At 49.7% G+C, this 25,915-nt stretch overlaps 1 protein-coding gene across 3 annotated transcripts in view; it reads left to right on the forward strand.

Annotated features, from left to right (window-relative positions):
- DOT1L (DOT1 like histone lysine methyltransferase) overlaps positions 1 to 25,915 on the forward strand; it is a 1,510,259-nt gene that overhangs the window by 593,247 nt on the left and 891,097 nt on the right. For all 3 annotated transcript variants that reach the window (XM_069649513.1, XM_069649515.1, XM_069649514.1), the window contains one exon: positions 13,230 to 13,461. In XM_069649513.1, coding sequence (XP_069505614.1) covers positions 13,230 to 13,461 — 232 coding nt within the window. The remainder of the gene's footprint in view (positions 1 to 13,229; positions 13,462 to 25,915) is intronic.

Raw genomic sequence — 25,915 nt, forward strand, 5'->3', positions numbered from 1 at the left:
TATGGGAGTTGAAGTCCTGTTGCTAATTGCTATAGCGTATTCTGGGAGAGTGGTGAGCCACTATGGCATGCAAGTGGGTTTGTATTGGGCTAAATAGGAAGGTAACTAGTAGTAGGCAGGCAGCGTGCATGTTATAGTCAGGAACTGGGAGTAAACTAGGTGGGCGGTTTGAGGTGAAGTGGGCACTATGCAACAAAGGAATACAATTGGTAAACATTTGCAATTGGGTGCTGCACAGTAAAATAATGCATTAGGTAAGCATTTGCAAGTGGACACCATGCAACAAGGGAATGCATTTGGTAAGGCACATGGGAGATCACTTGTTCGTTACATGTTAGTCCTGGGCATTAAATAGACACTTGAGACCCTTGAATATGACAAGTAACATTTGCGTTAGATCGTATACGATACGGATTAGTTTCATTAGGCGCATGGGTGAACACTATTCATTGCACGTTGGACAAGGCCATTAGGTAGGTACTCGAATAACCTAGCATTCACAGTTAGGCGATATCAGTACACTTCAATGGCTACTCTTGGTGAGTTGCATAGGAAAGTAGTGATTAGATCAGGTTGGTCTTGCAGTTTTTAAAAAGGCACTTGAAACTATGCATAACGGGTAGTCTGCGTAATGGGGAATGTGACGAGGCAGTAATCAGCCTGATTTGGATATGACGTGTGAATGTGCCTGTTAAGTAGGACACAGGGCATACAGTACTGCAGTATGGGTGAATCGGCTCTGACTAGGTCGTTATTAACTGGACCGCTGGTGTGGGCAGAGCCGGTGTGTTAGGTATGGTTCCCACATGGAGGTCGGAAATAGCAGGTAGTAGGTTTAGAACGTTGGACACCTCAGGTCGAGGCAATATAAACAAATAGTCGGTAGTTTGCGTAGCATATGTGGTTGTAGGTACGGAAGTTTATCAGTACAATGCCAGAGTTAACGTAAGGTCATCACATAGTTGGTGCAGGCGTTAAACTGCTTATCTTGTACAGGTGCAGAGGCACATAATGGCGCCTAAGGCCCTACCGGCACGGACAGGAAGGTGCCTTGTTCAGTCCGCCTTTGTCATGTAGGGTCGGCTTCCGCCTCCGGTCGCCCACTGGTAGACACGCCTTCTCCTGCAGCTATGGAATGGTACGTTGGGGCTCCTGCCCTTATGGCTGCTGACTGTAGGATGTAGGACTCTGAGGGGACTTGATTCATGTCTCTGGAGTGCCACCTAAGTTTCAGCTCTATTCGGAATTTCTTATTCGGAATTTCAGGACCGCGTATTGTGGATATTGCAGACCCGCAAGGTCGCAGCACAATGGGAAATGGCTCAAATTCAAGTATTTTTGAGAATAGAGGATCTCGCCAAGTTCTGGGTCAGGATCGTCGTTTTCGAAGTCCCCAGGTCGATTGGCAGGAAGTGTAATGGAAAGCTCTCCGGTCGCTAGCAATCATTACAGCCGGTTGTCACTTCATCTTCCTCTTCGGTTTCAGCTCTAGTGGTCGACTTGTTAGAAGCTTCCAGGTTCAAAGTATTTATCAGGAAGTACAGCACATCTCCTGCATTCTCTCCCTGCATTCTCTCCCTGCATTTTATAGCTAGGGGCAGTCTGGCGGTCTAATAAGGACGGCCAGACTCCCACTGGGAGTTGGTTCCTTTCAGGCCAGGTGAGACAAAGGACTTCAGAGTTTTGGACTCCTCCCTCGCTACCTGCCTTTCCAGAGACACTTTTCCGCCGAAGACAACAGTCACTGAGGTCGTTCCTGCCATGGCAGGGGAAGACCTCAGAAACAGCAAGCACACAAAAAATGGCGACAAAAGAAGCCAACCATTGTGGTGGGCTCTTTTTTTTCGCCATTTCTTGTAGTTCGCCCAAGTACATGAAAGAGAAATTAACGGGGAAGCCCATAGGGGCAACCCAGCCTAAGCCCAAAAGTTGTAGGATAACTTCAACCATACACTATGGAGAGACATAAAAGGGTCACCCATAAAAAGAGTAAAAGACTAGGTGAAAGGGGAAAAAGATTCCCCTTCACCTACGGACAAGGTAAAATAGTTACCTAGTCAAAGCAACATTTTCTGGGGTTGACACAGGTCAGTAAGATTTATCATGGATATGAAAATGTTATCCAACACTTTACAGCAGCAGTGATCTGAAGACTGGCTAGAGGAGTCCTTTTGTCCAAGATCTGGGCTCGAGGCCAGCCCAGTACCACCAAAGATGAGGATCTGTACCATTCAAACTGGTAGTGGCTATCCATAATTGGATAGCCACTTGCTAGAACATCCGCCCAGCAACAGACATTCTAGCAACAGGATGTGTACTGGGACCAGCCATTGCCAACACACACTTCAGGCTCACACAGAAACTGCCCCTTTACACTTGACTGGGAAAGTTGCTGCTTTTGCGGCCATTCCATGTATGGCATTTCCTGATTTGAGAAGGTAGCAAGGACAAAGGACCAACAATAACCTCCTGGTATGGTTCTAGCCACCTTTAGTCGCCCTTTGCGGTAAAGTCGACAGTGTACGAGTAGCAAGTGTATAAAACTATAGAAACATGAATGACAGAGAGCAGGCTTTAAAAAAAGTACTGTTGTCCCAGTGGGTGCCAAAAAGGCATACTTGGCTACCAAGGGATTAAAAGGCTTGTACCCCTGGTGAAGCCTACACTAAAGTACAGCTACAATCAACCTACTCCTTTAATACTATGCAGGATGATAAAATCCCTTTATGGCAAACATTGGATGCCTGAAATGCATGCCTGAGACTGGGCAGCTTAGCGGCGACCCAATATTACTTAAACTTGGCTATGGAAAAAAAGGTCCTTATGACGGGGAGTCTTCAGGAGAAGTCTCTCTGGCCACCAAAAAGGTCAGTAATCCAAAACAATGAAGCGGGGGAGAGGCGAAACATTGGAGACCTTAAAAGGTGGCCCTAGAATCCACAAAATAAGAATTCTGTCTAAACATTTGGCATTTGTTTTAAGAATAATTTAAGTTATTTAAATCTAATTACATTTTTTAGGTTGACAGATGCAGGTGTGACTGTAATAATTTCAAGCAGGTTTGACCAAGCGGTCAAAAACTATTTTTGGGGGCAGTGAAGGGCTTAGACCGTGCTCGGTTGCATAAGAGGTTGGGAGAGGGAATACCCGTTCCAAGAAGGAGGTGGAATTTGGGGAAGGGAAACTAGCTCAAACACATTGCCGTATTTTGTTAAGATGATTGCAACTCTCTGCAGGTGCAAGAATGTTGGTGGAATATCACTGGATCGTGAAAATACAGGACAAAATATGTACTGCCCCAGTGTAGTGTAGTCTTTTGGTCACCCTAACCTTTCTGCAGCCCAGAATAAACACCTGTGGGTAATTACCGATGTTCCCCAGTTAGTTTTTTTTCCCTTCACCATTGTAGTTTATTCCTTTCAATAATGTGTCCTCCATACTTATGGATGCTCACCTTTTCTTTTTTTTGAACTTTGCTTTGGTTGGCCATAAACCTTAGAAATACAGATTTTAAAACCGACGTTTCACAATTTACATTTGGACAAACGTACTCAAATATTTACATTTGCACATTTTTAGTTAAAAACACAATAGTCATATAAAATTATTTCTAAGAGTCTTCTATGTGATATCCTCAAGCTGTGCCTGGTAATCTGGAACACGTCTCCTTTGTCAATGCAATCTTGAGAGGGAAGTTACCATCGATAAGTACCAAAATATCATTTCGATTTGGTATTTTGGGGCAAAAAGTTAAGATAAACCCATATGTGGCTTCATTGATGCCTACTCTATTCCTCTGCTCTGGGTTCTCCCTGTACATTTTTAGAAAAATGTTAACTGTGTCAGCGAAATGTGGTTTCCATTGAATATCCACGTCCACATTTGTTAGGGCGGCAGTATTCTAAATTCATTGAAAAATGTGTGGAAAGATGTTTTCCTCATGGTTGCTAAGCTCGGGCACTCTCCCAGAAGATGTTAGAGAGTCACGTTTGAGGTATTAAGTTCACAAAATCTGCATGTGCTCTTGAGCAATGCCTTGTTTCGCTCGTGCAGCTAATATGGATTTGGTCGGCCACAGGTAAAAACGCAGCCGCATCAACTGTTCAGATAATTGTGATCATGGAATTTCAAAAGATATTTTGGGGTTTGGGGGCGTGGCTAGGCAGCCATGGAGTAGGCTGAAAGCTCTGTGATCCGCCACACAGATCCGTTGAAGCGCGTGCAGTTGGACACCTGACTGCAGCCTCAAAGTTACACCAAACGTGTAGTAATATGCTGGGAAGGAAATGAACGGGCCGGCAAAATGCTTGAGGCACTGTAGCAACTGTAATGTTACTTTGTGTCTCAAAAACCTGGGCCGTGAAATTGGCATCAAGATGGCGGCGGTGTAGAACAAAGCACATCAGAGGGGCGCGCCCCGAGGAAGAAGAGGCTGGCATGCCGGAGGCTTGCTACTTTTGCAAAAAGCTGTCCTCAGTCCAGTAGTGAAACATCAGGGCAGCACGGAGCAGCAATGCAATATTCGGCTTGGACCGTGTAGCTCTGGTGAATCGAGGGGCCTGGGAACACAAGGGTCCGCTGCTGCCCTAACCACAAAGAATGGCGCGGGCGGGGATGCCACACTTGATGGTGAGTGTGCAGCTCTGAAATCTCGGGACAATTGGGAGCCCGAGCGGCACCAATGAGGGCCGCCGCCGGAGGCAATGAATACATGCTGCAAATCTATTAATATCAAGCGAGCAGCTGCGGTGGCATGGGACGGCCGGGAGCTCCCACGTGAACAGAAAAGTGCCGCTGCTGGGATGGTCTTTGCTCCGCAGCCCAACCTGAAATCAGCTGAGAGCCAGAACCCCCGTGGTCTGGGCGTGACAATAAGGCACACATAAAGGACTACTATCAGCCTATGAGCAGCACGCTGCGGTGCACACACTCCTAACGAAGAGCCTGCAGCGCCTGGGACATGGAGCGGCTGGGGGCCCCAAGGATATTACTGAACACACCTGCTAACGGTAACCTGGGCACACAGGGCAGGCAGAGGATAGCCTGGTGCGCAGGGCTGCAGGGGGGGGGGGAAGCAGCCCCAGGCAGCAGCATCCACAGGGAGTACTGCATGGACAGCACCACAATGGCGGCAAGGACCGTGTAACGTGGAGGAGCGCAACAACCCACAATATGCCCAACACAGGGCAATGTAAATATGCACCATAGCACGTGACAGGCCAGCAGCACCGTGACGGCAATATCAGAGCCCGGGAGTTAACACCCCAAGCACAGGGAGTACAGATCGGAAGAAGCGTGTTGGAGTCTGCAGTGGGCAGCACAGCAGTGATTTATAAGCAGACCCACGCATTGCCATGAGACACCACACCCGAACCTGACCCTCCAAGTTGGGAGGGCTGTGGAAGAGCCACACAGGGGAGAAGAGTCACGCAAAAGACTGACAGACATGGTGGCCTGCAGCGAGGTTGCAAAGAACCCACGGTGGCTTGAGGCCACAATTGCAAAGAACGTCAACTAAGAACTGGCTGCCGGAAAGGCTTAAGCATAGACGAGGGAAGGGTGCCCTACAGGCATCAAATTCAGGAAGTACAATACTTCTTCCCGAGAGGGACGGGCCCACGCCACGGCCAAAAAGCAAGGTGAGGAGCATCATTGCCGAGAGCCCACGGAAAGGTGAACAAAGCGGCGGAACCGCAGTGCATAAGGGGACGCCCACAGAATGTCCCAAAAGGGAGGTAAAGGGAAGGCGAAGCAGCCGACCATGGACAAATTCACTAAAGCACAGCAGCCCGTAACCCCACCAACACAGCCCAGGGACTACGGTGCAAGAGACTGAGAATACGCTGAGAGATGACCAACGAATACTTGCAGCCAACCCAGAATTGAAATCCTCGTGGGGAATGGCCATGACCGAGCTGAAGGAGACTATTGAAAAGATGGACACGGTAGGCATTGACGTTAACCTACTGAGGCAACCACACCAGTGGGTTGGAAAGCGCCGTAAAGTCGAATGAAGAACTTAATGCTGCAAACGCGAGAGAGGTACACGTGCTGAAGCAACAAGTGGCTAACCTGGAAAACCGGGCAGAAGAAGCGGAAGGGTGCGCGAGACGGAGTAACATAAGAGTGGTGGGCCTACAGGAGGGGGAAGAAGGCACGGATCCCATGGACTATGTTGAGAACATGATACTCCAGGAAATGGGACCAGGCAAACTCTCCCAAGGGTTTGCAGTCGAGCGAGCACACCGAGCCTAGATGAGAAGGCCTCTCAACCAGGAGCACCGCCCCGAGCTATCAATGCTAAAATCTTGAACTACAGTGATTGAGAAAAGATCCTGGAATATTTCTGGAAAGGTGGCACAATAACTCGTGCGTCAGCAGCGATCACGGCCTACCTGGACTATACTATGCTAGTGCAGAGGCAACAATAGTTATGTGCCGGTCAAGAGGAGATTAAGCACTGCTGGGATGAAATACATGCTTTTATATCTGGTGAAGCTAAAAGTGTTGCACAAGGGTAAAGCCCATTTTTTGAGACCCCGGAGAAGGCGTCAAGCTGGCTGGACACGCAGGGATGCCCAGAACTGGATCAGGATCGAGACGGAGGAGCGAAGTGATCTGATGACATGGGGGGCTAAAGGGAAGGGTGGGGTACTGTGTAGGGTAAAGGGGCAGTGATTGCGAAAACTGGCCGGCAGTGAGGCTGGACCATTTGCCATATATACTCACCAAAGAACAGTGTGGACTGGAATATAGTCACAAGTAGCTTAGACAAGTGATGCACAGCGCAGCGACTTATAGATATATTGGAGCCACAGGCCGCATGCGCTATACCCCCACTAGTAGAAGTAGTAAATGCGCCAATAAGTCAGCATCTCCCCACTGAGTCCCGAGTACAGGCAGTGCCAAGAAAGGGGCTAGATGTGGGGGAGCCTGAGATCCAGGGATGGAGCTGGGCAACAGTTGGAAGGGAGTGAAGGGTGTTGAGTGATGTGTGGGGTATGGGAAGGGCGGGGGGGGAGGGACGGAAGCATGGGTGGTGTGTGTTGGGAAAAGTTGGGGCAGTTTGGGGGGGGCGAGCTTACATACACGAGAGATGGTCTCCGAGCAGCGCTTGGAGATGGACAAAGACGGGGACGGGATGCGAAAGGGCTATGGGGGACCTTAAGGTAATTACCTGGAATGTCAGGGGACTCAATAGCTATATAAAAAGAAATAAGGTTATGATGTATTTGCGCAGACAAAAGATAGATATAGCCTTGATACAAGAGACCCACCTCTTGAAAGAAAAACTAGAAATGGTCCGGAAGAAATGGAAGGGGACTATGGTGGGAGCTATGTACTCTGTCTATGCTAGGGGGTGATTATCTGGGTGGCACGTCAGATGCCGATGGGAGGATGGTGGCATTGAAGGGGCTGGTGGAAAATAAAGAAATATGTATTATAAACACGCATGCCCCGAAGCAAGATACAGTGGCATATTTCAAGACACTATACAGTAAAATGAGCATGTACCTGGGGGTGGGTGGGGGTGGGCGATGATTTGGGTAGGGAATTTCAACTGCACGTTGAACCTGAAAATTGACAGGTCAGACAACAAACTAGAGAGACCAACCCCCGCTGCTAGGGCACTGCAGTCAATATTGACAGATTTTGGGCTGGTCAACGTATGGAGAGTGCACCACCCACAGGATAGACAATACTCACTACTCTGCCCCGCAAAATCTCCACACTAGGCTTGACTATGTTTGCCACGTAGGAGCTGATGGTGGAAATTGCACAGACTGAATATAAAGCAAGGGTTTTGTCGGACCATTCGCCATTGATCCTGAGATGGCAATATCGACCCCCAAGAGCTAGGATTCCAACATGGCGACTCAGAGCCGAGGCACTGAAGGATGTGACATTTAGGGAGGACCTGAGAGAAGAAATCACAAATTACTTTGATATAAACATTGGGAGTGTTGAGTTAGCCGGCACGCTCTGGGAAGCCTTTAAGGTAGTGGTAAAAGGGATAGCCAAGGCCAAAGGATTGCAAGGAGGGATCTTACAGGAACTGCAGGAAACTGAGTGGGAGTTAGAAAGGACCCTAAACAGAGAGGGGGGGGCGCTCCAAAGAAGATGCGGACACCGTACTTCAATTGCAACAGAAATGCATGGGGCATTGGGAGAGACTTTGCAATCTGAACTATAAAAAAAATATGTGGAGAGACAGCATGCGGGATGGGACAAGCCGGGGAGGATATTAGCATGGCTGTACAAAAGTGACACCCCCAGAACTATAGTTCGAGAGATCACGGGAATAGATGGACAAATAGAGGACACCCAGGAGGGATTCAACCGGGAGTTTCTGAAATATTACCAGCAATTATATGGGGATGCAGAGCGAAGCGGGCGCAGGAAAATACAGGAGGTTTTAGAAGACCTAAGCATGCAGAGAATTAGTACAGAAAAGCGAGATAGGGGAATCCAATGTATAACTTTAGAACTGGAAGCGGTGGTACGACAGCTGCCCACTAGTAAGACCCAACGGACTCCCCAGTGAATTTTATGAAGCTTATAGCGAGGAAGTACTCTCTCCACTCTTGGAAATGCTAATGAGTCATATGACATAGGACGATTGCCAGAATCACCAAGAGAGGCGATCATAGTTCCTCTCCCCAAATCCAACAAATTGGGCGAAGACTGTGGTTCATATAGGCCGCTCAACCAAGATAGTAAAATACTTACGGCGGTGATGGCCAATAGAATGAAAGGGATTATTAATAAACTCATAAACCCAGATCAGACTGGCTATGTCCCTCACAGGAACATATGTGATAACCTTAGGCAACTGCCCCGAGTCATAGAACATACTAAAGAGGATCTGGGGGAGATGGCGATAGTGTCACTAGATGCAATAAAAGCATTCCACTCAGTTAAATGGCCTTGGCTGATGGCTGCTCTGACCAGCTACGGGATTCGTTCCGGGGTACCTTAGGTGGGTCAAACTGCTATATAGTGCTCCGCTGGCCAAAGTTAAGACGGGAGCGATAATATTGGAGAGGTGGCAACTCAGCAGGGGCACTAAACAGGGATGTCTGTGGTCCCCAAGGTTATATATCCTTGCGCTGGATCCCCTGGCTATATACTTGAAGCCAGCAATACGACATAATAGGGATCAACATCAAGGAGAAGCCGCACCTAATCTCATTGTACGCAGATGACATGCTGCTCTTTGTACGATACCCTGAAGAGAAGAGGTGATGGAGTGATTTGCGTCGCTATCAGGTATAGCGGTGAGCCCCAAGAAGTCATGTATATTTCCACTGGGCAGGTATATAGGGGCCCCACGAGAACAGCTACCAATCCTAGAAATTCCATGGAAGACAGACCCGTTTAGATACTTAGGGATAGATATTTACCATATGGTGGAGGCAGAACATTACCACAATACGGAGAAGGCGGTTTGGAACATAGAAAATAGCATGAGGTTCTGGGAGAAACGCCCCCTGGCAACGATGGGGTGGGAGGATAAGGCTTAAAATGGTGGTCCTGCCGAGATTACTACACTACTTCGGGAATATACCACATTTGATACCGAAGTGATTTTTCTTTTTTCTTTTTTTTTTGTCAACTACATAGCATTTGCAGGGACTTCCTCTAGCATGGGACGAGGAATAGAATAGCCCTCTGGAAACTACAAAACACGTATGAGAGAGGGGGCATCAAATTGCCAACTATGAGTTATACTACCTCGATAGCCATTTAGCTACATATTGTAGTTGGCTATCAGAAGATCCAACCACGGAATCCAGATTATTGAGATAGGAATGTACCACGTTCTTCCTGAGGAAGGTGATATGGCTTCCCAAAGAGTAGATCGGAGACTGGCCAGAGATGTTGACATTGGGATGGAAGGTGTGGCGTAGAGCCTGCCAGGTCATGGAAAACCCAACCCCGTGCTCCCCGCAAGCCCCATTGGCTGCACTAACGGGAAAAGATGGGCAGCTACTGATGACGGTTAGGAGGCGCTGGGAGCCGGTGGGGATAGCAACGGTGGGAGATGTAATACAGGAAGGGAGGATCAAGGAATTTGGGGTGTTGGTGGAGGAAACTGGGCTGCATAACGGGCAATACATTACATATACCAGACTGAGGAAGAGGATCCAAGAGACATGGTCAGAAATAATACTAGAAGAGCTACCAGACGCCGCCATGGAAACAATATACGACATAGCAGAAGGAGGGCACGAGATATCTAGAATATATGAGCTACTGATGTCCAGAGCGGGGAAGGAAGTGACACAACTAAGACCGGACTGGGAGGAAGACTGGGTGCTCCTATGAGTGATGGGATATGGGAATGGGCTCAAGGGTACCACAAAGTGTCGAGGAATGTGAGGTCACAGTAAATAAAGTTATATATAACCCTCCCCAAAGGATAGCCAAATTCAATAACATGGGAAGGCAGATGTGTCCCAAATGTGGTGAAGAAAATGCTGGGATGACCCACATGTTTTGGGCGTGCCCAGAGACTGGTAAATTCTGGGAAGAAGTAGCCCAGAGATTAGACGAGAAAGGGGTTAAGTTAAATATCGAGACGGCATGGGCATGCATCTTGGGAGGGTTCTCCAGACCACACAAATTGAATCATGTTAGCAAGTTAAAAGATCTTGTGTATATACTAGCAAAGCGCAGAATTGCCATGGGGTGGAAGGCATGCCACAGACCGAGTGTTGAGGTTTGGTGGAAAGACCTCCAGAAATGGACGGAAGCTGAAACAGCAGTGTGGCAAGATGCTGGTACTACGGGAGTGGAGGAGGAAATGGGAACTCTGACGTCCTGGCAACAGTTCGTGGCTACACTGTATGGGCCCTCCCAGGACTGGCCAAGTGATCAGGACTCAGATAAAAGTATAAATATGGAATCTCCTGCGTATGAAACAGCTGCAGTGCGCGAGGTGGAGTAAGCTCGTAAGGGGGGGTGGTGCAATTGACTTTCATTGACTCGTGTGACACTTGAGCAATGTTAATGTACTGCAAGTTGATTGTATGTTTGAAGAAAACCAATAAAAATGTTTTAACAAAAATATATTTGGGAGTTTGATTTAGTGGTTTTATCATGAAATTACCATTCCTGAAGATTTTATATTTTTGACACCTGTCCAATAATAGTCCCCAATCCGATTGATACAATTTAGCTTTGGCACACACTCGATTGGAAATGAGTAAGTTATTATCAGTGCTAGCTTGCTTTATAGTTGTCAAACAATGGCCTTTCCAAATAGCAAGGGACTTGTCATTACTGTTTTTTAAGCAATCTGCCAGAGCCGTTATTAAACTTGGCGCAAGAATTTTGTGCATTAAACATTTCTTGAAGAGATACCATCTACCAATCTACTATTGTTTGCAATGATTCTAATTCAATTCGAAACAAATTATTTCAATAGGAATGCTTTTTGGAAGCGCTAATATTCTTTTCCAATAGATTCCTTCTGTATAGTTCCAGTTAGGATGTGTTTCTGGAAGTTTCGCTTGTGCTCCATAGAAAACCACTGGGACAATGTTTTGTTTAGAATGAGTGCGTTGGATTACAAGAGAATTTACCATACTTTAGATAAATAAATTTCACCTGGGAGGTTAGATTTATCATCTTGAATTTAATTTCTTTTTTTATAGTATATCACACACATGGGCATTGATGTTCTGTCCTAGATAGTAGAATTAATTAGTTTTAGTTGTTGCTTGCCTATATGCCACTTGAAATCAGTTATTTTTGCATCGTGGTAGTTGATGGCATTAAGATATTTGATTTGTTTGTATTAATCGGCACTGCATTTGCCTTGGCATAGGATTGTAGCGCGGCCAATTTCTTTTTGCGTCCAATCTCCATCTGGTCAATGAGGACCAGATCATCTGCATATATAAGCCAAGAGATGAAGGCTTTGCCAATCTTGGGTGGAAAGGATCTTGTCGCATGAAGGGCAATGTTTAAATCCTTGATGTAGAAATTGAATGGGGTTGAGGCCAGGATTCAGCCTTGTTTTTGGTCACGATGGGTGAAGATAGGCTCTGTTAATAAACCTTCCTGATTCAGTTTTACCCTAATGGTGCTGGTGTGATAAAGCTGCTGTATTGTATTATTAAATTAAGGCGGTTGGTCGGGCAGCCTGCTGTCCTTAGCTTTTGGCATAGACGATCCCTTGATATAGAGTCGAAGGCCTGTTTGAAATCTATTAACGCTAAGTATAGCTTCTTCCTTGATGTTAAACCCTGTTGTTTGATAGCAGATAGAATTAGTAAGTTCACAGCTGTGCCCAATCCTGTCACAAAACCTGATTGATGGTTGTCTACCATAGATGTTTTCATTAGCCACTTGCTCAGCTCTTTCAGTATGAGGCGAGCACAAATCTTTCCTGGAATATCGAGAAGGGCAATTGGTTGATAGTTGAAAGGATCTTTCCAATTGCCCTTCTTGAATATTGGGATGATGGTTAAAGTCTTCCACGAAGGTGGTATTTGGCCAGATTTAATGATTTTACAAAATATCAGATTCAAAATATGTGCACATAGGTGCAGATTTGCTTTCAAGGTTGCATTTGATAACTAATCGGGGCCGGGAGCACGAGATGAGCTCAGCCTTTTTATTAGTATGAGTATGTGTAGGTGGTCAAATGTCAAGATCTCCAGCTCATTAATGATGGTAATTTGGTTCTCCTTGGGGTTCAAGGATTCTACAGGGCTCGTAAATACTGCTGTAAAATGAGTCGACCATGTTTGGGCACTAATTGCATTTAACAAACATGAGGATGATGCATCATTCGTTCTTGGTTTTAAACAGCTTCCATATTTAAGTCCCCTTTTTTTAAATTTTGGCAGTGCCCCTCGCCCCTCTATTAACCCCACTCCTACCTTGTTTTCTCTGGTAGTTTGATTTCTCTTCTTTTGGTATTTGTTTATTGCCCTTTTTAGATGGTTTTCTCAATCTATCCCATTCGATTTTACTCCCCGGTTCTCTGTATATTTCCATTCCCTTGTTACCACCTCCTGTTGGTGTTCTTGTCTTATCCCTCAAAACCTTCACCTTCCTCCCGTAGATTTGTTGCCACTTACACTATTCCAATTTTGTTAGTCAGGATTTATTTTGGGCTTTCATAAGAATTCAAAAATGGAAAATGCACTTTGTTAGACTATTTAGAAAAGATTTTTAAAAGCTTTTATCTTTTGAAATTGTTTTCTTTTCCTTAGGAATCGTCTACCGAAGAAGATAAAACTAATACACCATTGGTTAAAAAGCCATCGCCTGCCAAACCCTGCAGAAGAAAACTGAACAGAAAAGGGCGAAAGATGTCTGGAAGGAAACGGGGTCGTCCAAAGAAACAGATCCCTATAATTGCTGAGCCCAAAACCAAGAAGAGTCCAACACTGGAGCCAGAGAATACCAATGCCACCCCCTTAGTCACGCCTGCATCCCCTCAGGGTAAGATGGCACGCAGACGCTCTTCTGTTTGTGAATAGGCCACCTAAATTAAGACTGCCATGATATTCCAAGATTGCATCTGCAGGGAATTATTTTAAACACACATTTAAATAACATTCATGGGAAATTACTGCAATTGTTTTGTGTTAAAGATTTTATTTTTGCTGTTTTCTCCCCATAGACCTTTATGGGGCATACTTTCTTTTTGCTTTAACAATTCTGGCCTGAAGTTTTGGAGGAAAGTAAAGCCTTCCACTTTATTTTCTTTGCTTTGTGCCTGTTTTTGTGGAGAGACTGATCAGTCCCTAAGACTGTCAGTGCTGTGAGACTGTCTCTCTTTATGGATTTCTTGTATCTTTACAACTGCACACATCACTCGAATGGTAAGTGCGGTTATGATACTTTATATCCTTAACTCTTTCTTTTTTAAGTCTTTGGTTACTGGTGGCAGTGGATATTTGCTTACTGTGTTTTAAACTTTTTTACTCTTGAACATTTGCAATTGCCTCCAATGGCCTGTAACAGTGACTAGCACTCTAAGAAAACAGTGCCACAAGAAGTTTGCCTGTCCTGTGGTCATATTATTCTTTGGCCTTCTTCATTCCCTTTTGCCTTGTATGGACTTCCCTTTCCAGGAGAAAGCTGCTGCTATTGCTGGCTAAGGGGTTGTGTGGGTGTGAGGTCGGAGATTGGACTGGGACTGTCTGGTTCTAGTCTACATCCTGGTACCTGAATGTCTGTTAATGGACAGATTGTGTGGCCAGTGGCCATCCATGATTGACTGACCAGCATCAACGTCAGTGAATACCCATATCCTCTGCCTGATCTAAAGACCCTCATTTCGACCCCTGGACTGGTCAAAAGAACCAGTCTCAACTCCTGCTCGAGGATCCAGCCGTCCTGAGCTCTCGGCAGAGTCCCTGAACCACCTAGTGCACTGACAAGCTATCTTCTGGGCTATCTCGCTGCAGCCGCACTGTTCCAAATGCATCCTTGAACTTGGAGAATTTTCAGCCTGTAATACGTGACACCTACTGATGAGTTTTCAGCTGCCTTGCATCAACTGAAGCCATGGATGACCTTCTCCTTCGTTTGTCCTCTTAAGATCTCCTGTCGCCACCTGATTGTGGTAACTCTCATTGCAATCTGTTTTCTTTGCTCCCTGAGGGTGTCCTGAGGTCACCTGCTCTGCAGAATTGTTCATATTTTCTTTGCAAGGGTATTCAGGTGGAAGGTTCCTAGAAAGGAGACTCAAAAAGCACCTAGGCCAAATGAAAATCCTGTGTTTAAAAGTGAAATCTGCACCTGCCATCCCCTTGGCCTCATTCAAACGTATCACAAACAGAAGGTGTCCCCAAAGGTTTCCGGAACCTCAGCAGTGGTCTTGGGAAAAAGTCGAGTTGGAGGATGTACGTTAACATACCAGTTTCCCACCCCGTACGGCTGTATCCTTCGCAGGTCGCCCAGGACAAATCATCCTCGAGCTGGTGGCGGCCGCCCTCTCAAAGGCGAAAGGGGCTCACCCGATCCAGGCATCCCCGGCTACACCCAGAGTGGCCCTTCATCCCAGTTAGGAGGCTTCGGCTAAACCAATGGAGAAGACACTGAAGAAGATGCCAGTCCTGAGTCCGGCTGCGACCCCTCAGGATGCAAAGAAGGAGGGGGGGGGGCACTAAAGGCCTCTACGGTGCTCCAAGGCACAGATATTTCTTCGTCAGACGACGAGGACATGGCGTCCGTTCACACGGTCATAGAGGATGTGGGGAACGATGACTGTGGAAACGCTGAGGACGATGATGAACTGTCGAGGAGAAAGACGGCAGAGCTGATGTAGGCGCTGTGCCCAGCAGGCCTACTCCTCCCAGAGACGTGTTGCTGGACGTCCTGTCCACACTCTGGTGTAGGAGCTACAGAAGAGGATGCAGACGGCATCCCCGCACCGGTGGCTCCGGGCCCACTGCCTGCGAAGAGGCGGCACCCCATGCCGCCTCAACTGCCTCACATAGCCCCCACCCACCCCCGAAGAGACCTAAAAGGAAGGGTTCCTGTATCAGCGCAAGAGGCTAAAAGGAAGACCATTCTGCCAGTGCCTTTCCTAGACGACGTTTCGGATGAGGGCCTGGTGCTTATGAAGAATCCTGCCTCCACCCTGGCGAAAAGAGACCGGGTGGAGAAGTACTGGGTGCTGAAGTCCGCACCCAAGTGCCTGTGATCGCAGCCTTCCCCAGACTCTGTTGTCTTGGCGGCTGCGAGGAAGATGTCCTCAAATCCATAATTGTCAGCCTCTGGTCCCCCGGACAGCGAGGAGGAAGAAGTTGGAAGCAATGGGCCGTAAGGTGATTTACTCTGTGGCAATGACAGTCAAGGCAGCAAACACGCTTGAGATCCTGGCCAGGTACGACCGGAAACTGTGGTACAAGATGGCCTTGTTGCTGGAATTCCTCCCCGACAAGCGGGTCGAGGCTCTGGAGATTCTCTAGGAGGGCGAAGTGGCATCAGACCATGCCATCACAGTGGCCATGGACATCGCGGACACAGGGTTCTGCCAGGTGCGGAACGGTGTCTGCCGCTGTCCTCGTGGCTGGTTAAAAGCCACCAACCTTGGGAAGGCAGTTCAGATGAGGGTCCTGGATATGCTGTTAGATGGGGACAATCTCTTTGGGAAGGCTGTCAATGACTCGTTCCAAGCCATCAAGACCAACACAGAGACAGCCTGGGCCCTAGGGCCGCTTCAGCAACACCGCCCTTCCTTTCTTGCCTCAGGAAGCAAATCCAGAAGATCGTCAAAGGGTTTCGGCTGCGGATCATCCTCTTACTGTCTACTCCCCTCCCCATTCCATGACCCAGGAGGCCTGTTGTCGTTCCCAAGGCGACATGCAGGCCCCCAAAGCAGGACTGAAACTGCCGGGACGTCGGTTCCTCACCCATGCACCCCCCCCTGGTGGGAGGCCGGCTGGCGGGCTTCGTCAGTGAGTGGAAGATCTCCACCGACCGATGGGTGCTGGACGCTCTCGCCCACGGCACACTCTAGAGTGCCAGCAGAAGTGCCCGCTGATACCACTGGTGGCCTGGCAGGAGCAGCACATCCCTCCGCTCCTGCAGGATGCGCGGGCCATGCTAAGAAAATGGGCGATAGAGCACGTTCCAAAGCAACTACGGGGCGCCAGAATTTACTCCAGATACTTCTTAGTAAACAAAGAAGACCCGGGGCTGGCCATTCTCAACCTGTGGCGACTATACAAGTTCCACAAGTCCCAGAAATTCAGGATGGTCACGTCGCTGGATCTGGAGGAAGCTTACTGCCACATCCCCATTCTTGTGAAACATCGGCAGTTCCTGCGCTTCGTCGTACGGGGAAAGCACTACCATTCAAGGCCCTTGCCTTTGGGCTGAAGTCGGCTGTTTACGAAGTGCCTGGCACCAGTGATGGCCCATCTAGGTCTGCAAGGGATTCATGTGTGCCCATACCTCGACGACTGGCTTATCCTACTCAAGTCAAGGGAAATCTCTGTTCACCACATGGACAGGACCGTCCGGCCGCTGATGGGTCCGGGATTCTCTGTGAATTATCCAAAGTCCTGCTTGATTACTTTGCAGCATGCTCTGTTCCTGGGGGCTGTTGGGCAGAATTACATGCAGTACCCTTTGGGAACACTACACACAATTAAGACTACAAGTGACAGTACAATTTCACTTTCGGTACAAGCCTGTATTACACAGGTATAGTGGTAGCAGTAGCGGAGCAGCCAGACTTAAGTGTAAATGAGCAGTACGAATAGTTACTCAAGGGACAGCAATTACTATGATTCAGGCAAACACTGACTCAAGGTTTCTAAGTAAAAGAATATATATTTATTTACTCAACAGTTGTATAACATTGCACTATTCTAAGCAAGATAAAAATCACAATCCTAAATACACCACACCACTTCCCTTAAATTCCAGACAATTTAAGCTCACAAAATGAAGTGGGAGCAAAATGGCACTCCAGCAATTTAAAAGGGAGGGAAAGACAAAGTTATTAGAAATTAGGCAACACCAACAGATAATTACTCAGGGCAATTTGAACAAGAGAGACTACAGTGAGATGATCAGCTAGAAAAGGCTTTTGCTCAAGATCACACAGTTCAGGGTAGTTCGCGGTAAAGTTCGTGGCACAGGTTCCAGATGAGGTTGGTTGGTAGAAAAGTTAGTTCGAAGAGAAGGACAAGCCCTCGGATTGGAGAAAGATTTCAAACAGTTTCACCGTGGCTTACCGAAACGGACAACCGGATTTGCACAGTACCTTAAAACGGAGAGGGAGCTGAGGTGGACGTTCCTGGTGGCTCCTGCAAGCTCACGGTCCTTGTAGCTCTGTACAGCGAACCCAACCAGAGGAGGGGTCTTGGCTTGTAGTTTGGGTGAACTGGTTGGTCCCACCAGCTCAAGGGAAGAAGTTTCCTGGAGGATCTTCTGTCGTTGGATTCAGAGATTCAGACCTGCAGCAGGGCTTCACTGGGCGGTGCAGTCGTGGTAGGGGTCCTCGTCTTCCAGTTCCTGGTTGGTTCTTTCGTTCAGGTGGCGACTCTGCTCTTCCAGTCCCAGAGACCTGCTTTTTATGCCGTTTTCCCCCATTCATACAGCCTGGCTGTCAATCACACAGCAGGGTGGCTGGCCTGGCAAGGCCAGTCCCCTTAGCCAATCAGAAAAGAGTGCGACTTGGGTTACCAAGGGAACCCATGGCAGGGGTCCGAAGATCCCTTCCTCACATCCTGCCCAACTAGACTATCGGGCACCTTAAGGAGGGCTTCTGTGCAGAAGCCCACGAAAAGACAGCGAACAAAGGAATAATCCCCGGTTTGGCATGCAGAGAAAAACACGAGAAAGACTTTAACAAAAGGAAATGGCAAATAAACCCAGCCGGAACCAAAATAAAATGTATTTGGTCAAGCGGGTTTATGTTCGAGGCTAATATAATAGCCTGGAACAATACCACGTTTATATAATATAATCGCGGTAGGAAAGTTAGGGTAGATACCACTGCCACCAGCCAAGCCTTAGCTCAGTCCTAAGCAAAATAAGGCTCCAAGAGGCACAGACAAAAAGGGATAAGAATTAACCTTTTCCAGTACTCCATATAAAATGGGGTGTACAGGGTCTGCAGTTTAAAGTAACTATAGAAAGTTAATGGCAATTTTACCTGTTTCTGGGGGACAGTAGTCAGCCCCAGAAAAATTAAGTCAGTGGGAAGTCTCAGACAACCCTGTGTCACAGCACTGAAGGTGCTGTGTAACACACACAAAAAGTGGTGCACATGGAGTAGATGAGGCTCCCGTGCCCAAGATCACACAAACCGTGAAAATACACTCAGCAAAACAAATGCAAGAGTGGGAAAAAGGCTCACACTCTTACCAGGTGAGAAAAATAAATCCAAGAAATCCAGCAAAGCTGCTGGGGGACTCATTAGTTAAGGGAAATCGGCCATTTATGAGACTTCTCCCTAACGGGGGCCGGGCTCAACACGGTCTGCTGCCTGGGGGCCCCCTTGGAAAAGTGGATTGGATTGGTCTATCTGACCACCTGACCAGGCTCTGCAGGTTGTGGATTCGACCCCTCCAGGAATTCTGGAACGCCCGCTGGATTCAGGTGTCCGGAAGTTTCAAGGACAGAATGGTTCTCAACGAGGAGTTCTGTCGTGCAATACGATAGGTTAAGGTGGTGGGGCGTGCGCTCCAATAATGCCGGGGGCACAGACTTCCAGAGCCCCCCGTTCCAGTAGACTGTCACCATGGATGATTCTGGGCACTCAAGTCACTACTGCTACGTCCTGTCCCATTGCATCCATACTGTATGGGCGTCCCCCGCTAGGGAATAGACACGGAACCTTTTTCACCAGAAAAAACATCCCCTTTAAATTTAGAGGCACACAGGAGTGCAGCCCTGGGAGCATGCGTTCCCCTGACTCGGTCCACCGGTGCCACTCCTCAGTCCCCTTCTCTGCTTTGACTGGACCGGACCGCTTTCACCAACGCTCCTGGGTTTGGCTTTGGCCTTGTAATACCACATGCTCTTCCCCGGATACTTTCTTGTCTTTTGTCTTCTGTTTTTTGGTCTTAATCAGGTACACGGTCCTCTGGCGCACCGCTCCTTTCCGGCGCATGTTGACGTCAGTGGGCTTCAGCAGGTGTCCAGCCCTCACGCTCGTTGCCTCTGCTGCATTGGCCCCGATCATGGCTGGGGGGGTTGTACCGCGTGTGACAGGCTTGCACCCCGTGCTCTGAAGAACAGGTTAGCTTTTTTCCATTGCACCCCGCAAGAGCGACTCCTTCCCAAGGAATCGGTCAGGTTCTCGCACCAGTGCACGTACCGAGGCTACTTCCGCCCGTCAGGCCGAGGGGTCATTAGATCCTTCCGGGGACAGTGCTGAGCGACCCTGTGTCCACTCGAGGGGATCATGTCCTAGCACCGGACAGATGTCTGAGGGGCCGCCTGTACGCAGCACTACCGGCGACTCCGCCAAGGGCAACTCGCTTACCAGTCCTGGGGTGCAGGGTAGGTCTAATGCTCCACCACCAAGAGTCATGGAGGAGGCCGAGCCCAGCGAGGCGGGCACCATGACTTTGGCACGCAGCCCGACAAAAAGGCAGCTGCGCCAGACAAGATGGCAGCTCGTCCGATACCCCCCGGGTGCGGAGTATGTGGGAGAAAAAGTTTCAAGGTGGGACTGGTCTCAACCAGGTACGGGGCCTACAGCTTATCCATCAGCATTGCAGGGCAGATTTACCCCGCAGCCAGCAAGGCAGTGTATGCACAAGCCCCAGCAGCCACCCACTACTCTGTCAATACCACCTACCATCCCACCAGCCTGCGAGGACCATTTTCTTTTTTTTTTTTTAAAAAGGTTCCTCATGCTCATGAGGTCTCCTCAGATGGGGTTTATCCTTCGGGATGTGATCATGGACTTGCTCCCTCCGGTCCCACCGTCGACGCCCATAATCATCCCTCCCATGGCTCCAGCGCCTCAGGCCCCCACGCAGCCCATGCTGCCCACACCGGGCCTTCGATTCTGGCTTCCCTGCCTAGCACAGGTCAGGCGGTTCCACACCAGCCTACTCAACAGCCACCGGCTCCGGTTCCTACACCGCAACCCTCAGCGTCCAGCACTCCTCCACCCGCCCCGGACCAACTGGACACCCGGGTGGACACGGACAAGATGGAGGACCCTGACGAGCTGTCCTCGGCCAAGGCACTTCATGAACGGCTCTCAGCTTTGGCCGAATATTTGGGGCTTCCTCAACCCAAGTTTTAACAACCGGAGGTGGGGGTCCTGGCTGAGGTTCTCACTCTACGCCCCACGGCTAGAACGGGGATCCTGATGCAGAAGGATGTTGCCTTGGCTTACACCCCATTCAGCCCAGCCTGTCAATCGGCACCTCGACACGGTACAGGCAATTGGAGGGGGCGCCACTCTTGATATGTATGGTATTTGTAACGTGCCTATACACAAGTGTTTCAAGGCGTGATGAGGCACGGAGGGGTGACCATAGGGAGGACAGACACCACGATCTTACTAGGCTGATTGACATTGAGATTGCGCAAGTGCAGGGGACGGGAAAAGTGCCAGCGGAAAGGGGCAGTGCTGTACATGGAATCAAAACAATATGTGCGGCCAGTAGGTGGCAAGGGTAAGTGCAGACAGCAGGTATCCAAAAGTGCAGTTAGGGTGACTGTAGGGTTACAGATGGACCCAAGTGGAAGGGTTGCCGGGAGGCAGTGTGGGTGTGCAACTGGGCGGGTGGGGACCTGGGCCCAAAATCCGAGGCTAGCCAGGTGATCAATGTAATCTCGGCAGGGGAGAGGAAGAGACTGAAGCAAAGAGGAAGGTTTTCAGGTGCTCCTCGAGTTTTAGAGAGGCAGGTAGGCTGTTCCAGAGGGAGGCCCCAGCCGAAGAAAGATATCTACAACCAACTCGTTGCTTGGTGAAGCGACTGACCCTGAATGGAGGTGGAGGAGTGAAGAGCTTGAGTAGGAAGGTATTTACGAAGAGAGTTGGAGGTATTGAGGACCCAGGCCCCAGAAGGCCTTGAGGACAATGCAGAGCGTTTTTAACTTAATCTTTGAAGTTACTTGGAGCCAACGCAGACCTTTCAGTGCTGGAGAGATGCGATCCCTGGGCTTGAGGCCAAGGACAAGTCTTGCAGTCCTGTTATGGATGAGTTGCAGAGAGTAGAAGCAGGCAGATTCAGAAAGATGCTGTTGCAGTCCAGTAGTCTAGCAAGAACCGGAGCTTCTGGAGGAAGGAGAGGAAAGGAAGAATACCTCTGAGAAGGTGCAGATGGTAGTTTGACTTCTTGGAGACATATGAGATGTGAGGAGAAAATGAGTGTAGTCGAAGATGACCCCAGGGTTCTTCTCACAGGTAGGAGCAGGAAGAGGGCCAAGGGAGGCTGGCCAGAGAGTGACAGGATAGGAGAGTGCAGGTGTGCCGACTAGGAGAATCTGTCTTACTGGCATTAAGGCAGACTCTTGCTGTCTGCGTACCCTCAACCGCACTCTTCAATGATCGCTGCACCGTCACTCTACTCCAAGCCTCAGTCGTCCTCGGCCTCCGTCCTTGGAACTTCTAGCCAAGGAGGAGATGATCTTGCAGGCTTACGAAAAGGTTGATTCCAACGCCTCAGTGCACCTTCGTCAATCCAACGCAGATGCCAGGCTGGCAGCCTTTAATCTGGGGCTTTGGCTGTAAATAGCCGACTTCCTCCCAGGACCTCCAGTGCAGAGCCAGGCACGTTCCAAGGCGGGTCTGACGGAAGCTAAATTGGTTGTGCAGACCATCATGGAGTCCACCGTGGCGCACATTGACACCTCCAGGCCGTGCCATCTGCATTGCCATGGGTATGAGAAGGCCTGCCTGGCTACGGGCTTCCAAGTTTAATCCAGAAGTCCAGAAGCTGGACCTTCCATTCGACGGTGGTGTGACCTTTCATTCCACCACTAATGAGGAGCTAGATAAAAAGAAAAACAGTTCCCAAACTGCGAAGTCTTTATCCTCACAAAGGCTTATTTCAGCCCTCCTCCTCCGCACCAGCCTCAGAGGGAAAGAAGGCATGATGGGCCCATTCGGGTCCACGTGTCGCTCGTTTGGAGTAGGCTTGCCCTTCACGTGCAGTCTTGGCATCAGAAGTTTGCAGATCCCTGGATCCTATCTGTAGTGTCCACGGGTTACCGCCTACCAACATGGGCGTAATTATAGGGGGGCTACAAAGGTGACAAGTCCCCCCCAACTTTTGTGACCTGCCAAATTGTGCCCCCATCTTTTGGCAGGGGGGGCCACATTGCAGCTACTGCATAAGTAATCGGACAGTGCAAGCCTGGCTGGGGCGCCCAGCCACGCTCATGCTGCCCATTAAATAATGCGGGCAGCAGGTTTGCACTGCACGGCTCAGTCCCTTGCCCTGGTTGGTGGCCTGACTCAGTCAGCAGCCACTGCCAGGGTGCTGGACTGGGTGGTATTCAAAGTATTCATCCATACTTTTCATATGCTCGCATTTAGTGTGTTAAATAAAAACAATTTGGGGGGGGAGAATGTCACATTTCTCCAGCATGGGGTCTGGCATGGATTCACATGCTCATGAATATTCCCCGTCGTCAGGCTTGGGAATCTTCGGTAAAGAAAAAATCAGTGTTTTTCGTTTCTGAACTCTTTCTACTAGTAACCAATCACTGGTCTCTGGGGGGGTCATACTGCCCTCAGCCAATGACTGCCCTTTACCTAAGCCCCTCCTCTGGCCGCCATCTTCAGATTTTTACTGCACGTTCAAGTGTTGGGAGTCCTTGTGCTTTAGCTCTCGAGCTTTTACTGAGTTTTGCGTTTTTTCGAAGTTTACTCTTACATTTTCGGTCAATCGAGCCTCAAGCTCCACCGATTCTACTTCCGATCAACAGGGACCGGTTTTCTAACTTTCTACGCCCCTCAAGGGCATCTTTTTGTCGAGTTTCCACTTCTCAGAGGATTCCAGAAGATCTTTGTGGCCTACTCTGCGTGGTTATGGCCCAGGACAAAGGAAGCATGACGCCTGTTGGCCCCAAGCTGTTCAGGAGCTGCCCTGGATGCGGGCTGCTGAACGTCTTTCTGTATGATGAGCACTCTCTGTGCCTCTACTGCCTTCACGATGACAAATCGCATGTGGAGAAGGACTGTGCGTTTTGTAAGAACATGGCCGAACGGACAGTGAGGGGGGATCGTGGTACTCGACTCGCCAACTGGCTGGAGGGGGAAGAGCCCAGCAGTAGGTGAGAAGAGGAAGAAGTCCAAGCGATCTTCTAAGACCTTTGAGGGTGCTCCGCTGACAGGGGCTAAACAAAAGGCAAAGCACCGCGAGTCCGTGGGCACCGGGAGCGTCGATCGGTGCGGCTCCTCGGCTGCCAGGCAGGGCACCATCAACCACGAGCCAACACTCTGGCTCGGGGAAGAGGATATCGGAGAACCTGTGTAAGCTTCAGTTGATCCCGATGGAGATAGCCGAGGGGGAGCGAGGCGGTGACCCTCCCCCCAAGGTGAAGGCCTCAGGCGTGCCCAAAGTCGCGAAAGCCCTGATTCACCTGGCTAAGGCCCCGATCGAGGGAGTCGTGGTGGCCCTAGCGAAGCCTGCAGAGGCTATCCCAGTGGAGACGACCTCTGGGCCTAGAGTTTCCCTGCCACCACAGAGGAAGTCCTCTTTTCAGCCCATCGATAAGACCCCTGTGAAATCCTGGGTGGAGAAAGAGGGGGGGGGTGGTAGCCATTACAGACACAAATACCACCTCTGAAGATGAGCTGGCTGGCGTCGCAAAGATCCTGGACAAGAAGTTCGAGGAGATCCAGTCATACAGGAGGGATTCGGACGAGGTGGACTAAGAGTGACGGTGGTGCCGACGAGCAACCGCGGGCCGTGGAGGGGATGGAGGATCCTACTCCCCAACCGTAGCTCCCGTTGCAACCGGTGCCTATGCCACAAGACAACACTTGAGCGATCTTGATGGCTATTCAGGCCTTGTGTATGGAAATAAGGACAAGGTTGCCCTTACCCTCAGCGGAAGATCCTGCGGAGCTTAGACCGTCGGGAAGCCCACCGAGCAAGCGGAGGAGAACTCATCCCCCTCCTCCTTCTCAACCTTTACAGCCTTCACCTCCTTCCCCTCTTCGAGGGATGAGACGGGAACGGAGATGGCGGGGACGGATGACGACTGTTGACGACGGAATGGACCTTCCATCACCACCCGCTTGGGCCTCCCCCCCCGACGAAATTGGCTCCTTCCATGCCATGATCGCCAGGGCATCTGAGCTCTTCCAGCTCTTCCCCGAAGAGCAGAAGAAGGAAGGTTTCCTCTACCAACGGCGGGAGGCCAAGAGGAAGACTGCCCTCTGAGTCCCGTTACTGGATGACATCTGGGACGAGGGGCTGGTGCTCCTGAAGAACCTGTCCACGCCTCCTGCTAAGGGGGACCGGTACGAGAAGTAGTGCCGGGTCCCGGACTCCGCCCGCATGTGCCTCAGGGCACAGCCGTCCCCGGATTCAGTTGTCTCTGCTGCAGCCAAGAAGACGGCGAGGGCGACGACTTCAACTTCCCCGCCGGACGGCGAGGGGAAGAAACTGGACGCCATGTGACAGCAGGTCATCTCGGCGGCAGCTACTATTAAAGCAGCCAACGCCCTCGCGATTGTGGAACGTTACGACAGGGAGCTGTGGTTTAAGATCGCTCCCCTGCTGGACTTCTCCGGGACGACAAAAGGGCTGAGGCCCTGGAAATCCTACAGAAAGGCGAGGTGGCTTTGGACCACGCCATTACGGTGGCCATGGACATTGCAGATGGGCAACAGCGTTTACCTTCGTCGGTGCGGCTGGCTCAAGGCCACCGACTTCCGCAAGGACATGCAGACCAGGGTTTTGGACATGCCCTTCGACGGGAACAACCTATTTGGCAAGACAGTGGATGAGTCACTGCAGGCCATCAAGGCAGACACCGAGATGTCTCGGGCCTTAGGTGTTCTTCAACGACAACGCCCATCCTTTCGGAACTCCGGAGGCAAGCAAGGTGCCGCCAAAGGATTCAGCGACAGTTCCTTGTACCGCCAAGTGGCCCGTTCCTCGCCGCAGGAAGCATACAGAGGACGCGGTAAGACGGGAGGATCTCGTCGCCAAGGAGGCAAGACCATGGCCGAGCAGGACTGAACCGGCCGTGGCGTCGGGTCCCCACCCAAGCACCCTGGTGGGAGGCTGCCTGGCAAAATTCGTCTGCGTGTGGGAGTCCATCTCTACCGACCGTTGGTTGCTAGATGCCCTGGCCCGCAGGCACACCCTGGAATTTCAGAAGTGTCCATGTATACCACCTGTGGCCAGGAAGGAAAACCACGTCCCACAACTACTTCTGGAGGTATGAGCGATGCTAAGGAGGGGAGCCATAGAACTGGTCCCAAAAAAGGCTTCGGGGCTCC

This window comes from Ambystoma mexicanum, chromosome 1p (assembly GCF_040938575.1).
Source record: "Ambystoma mexicanum isolate Mex_15411 chromosome 1p, UKY_AmexF1_1, whole genome shotgun sequence".
In the NCBI taxonomy this organism is placed as follows: domain Eukaryota; kingdom Metazoa; phylum Chordata; class Amphibia; order Caudata; family Ambystomatidae; genus Ambystoma; species Ambystoma mexicanum.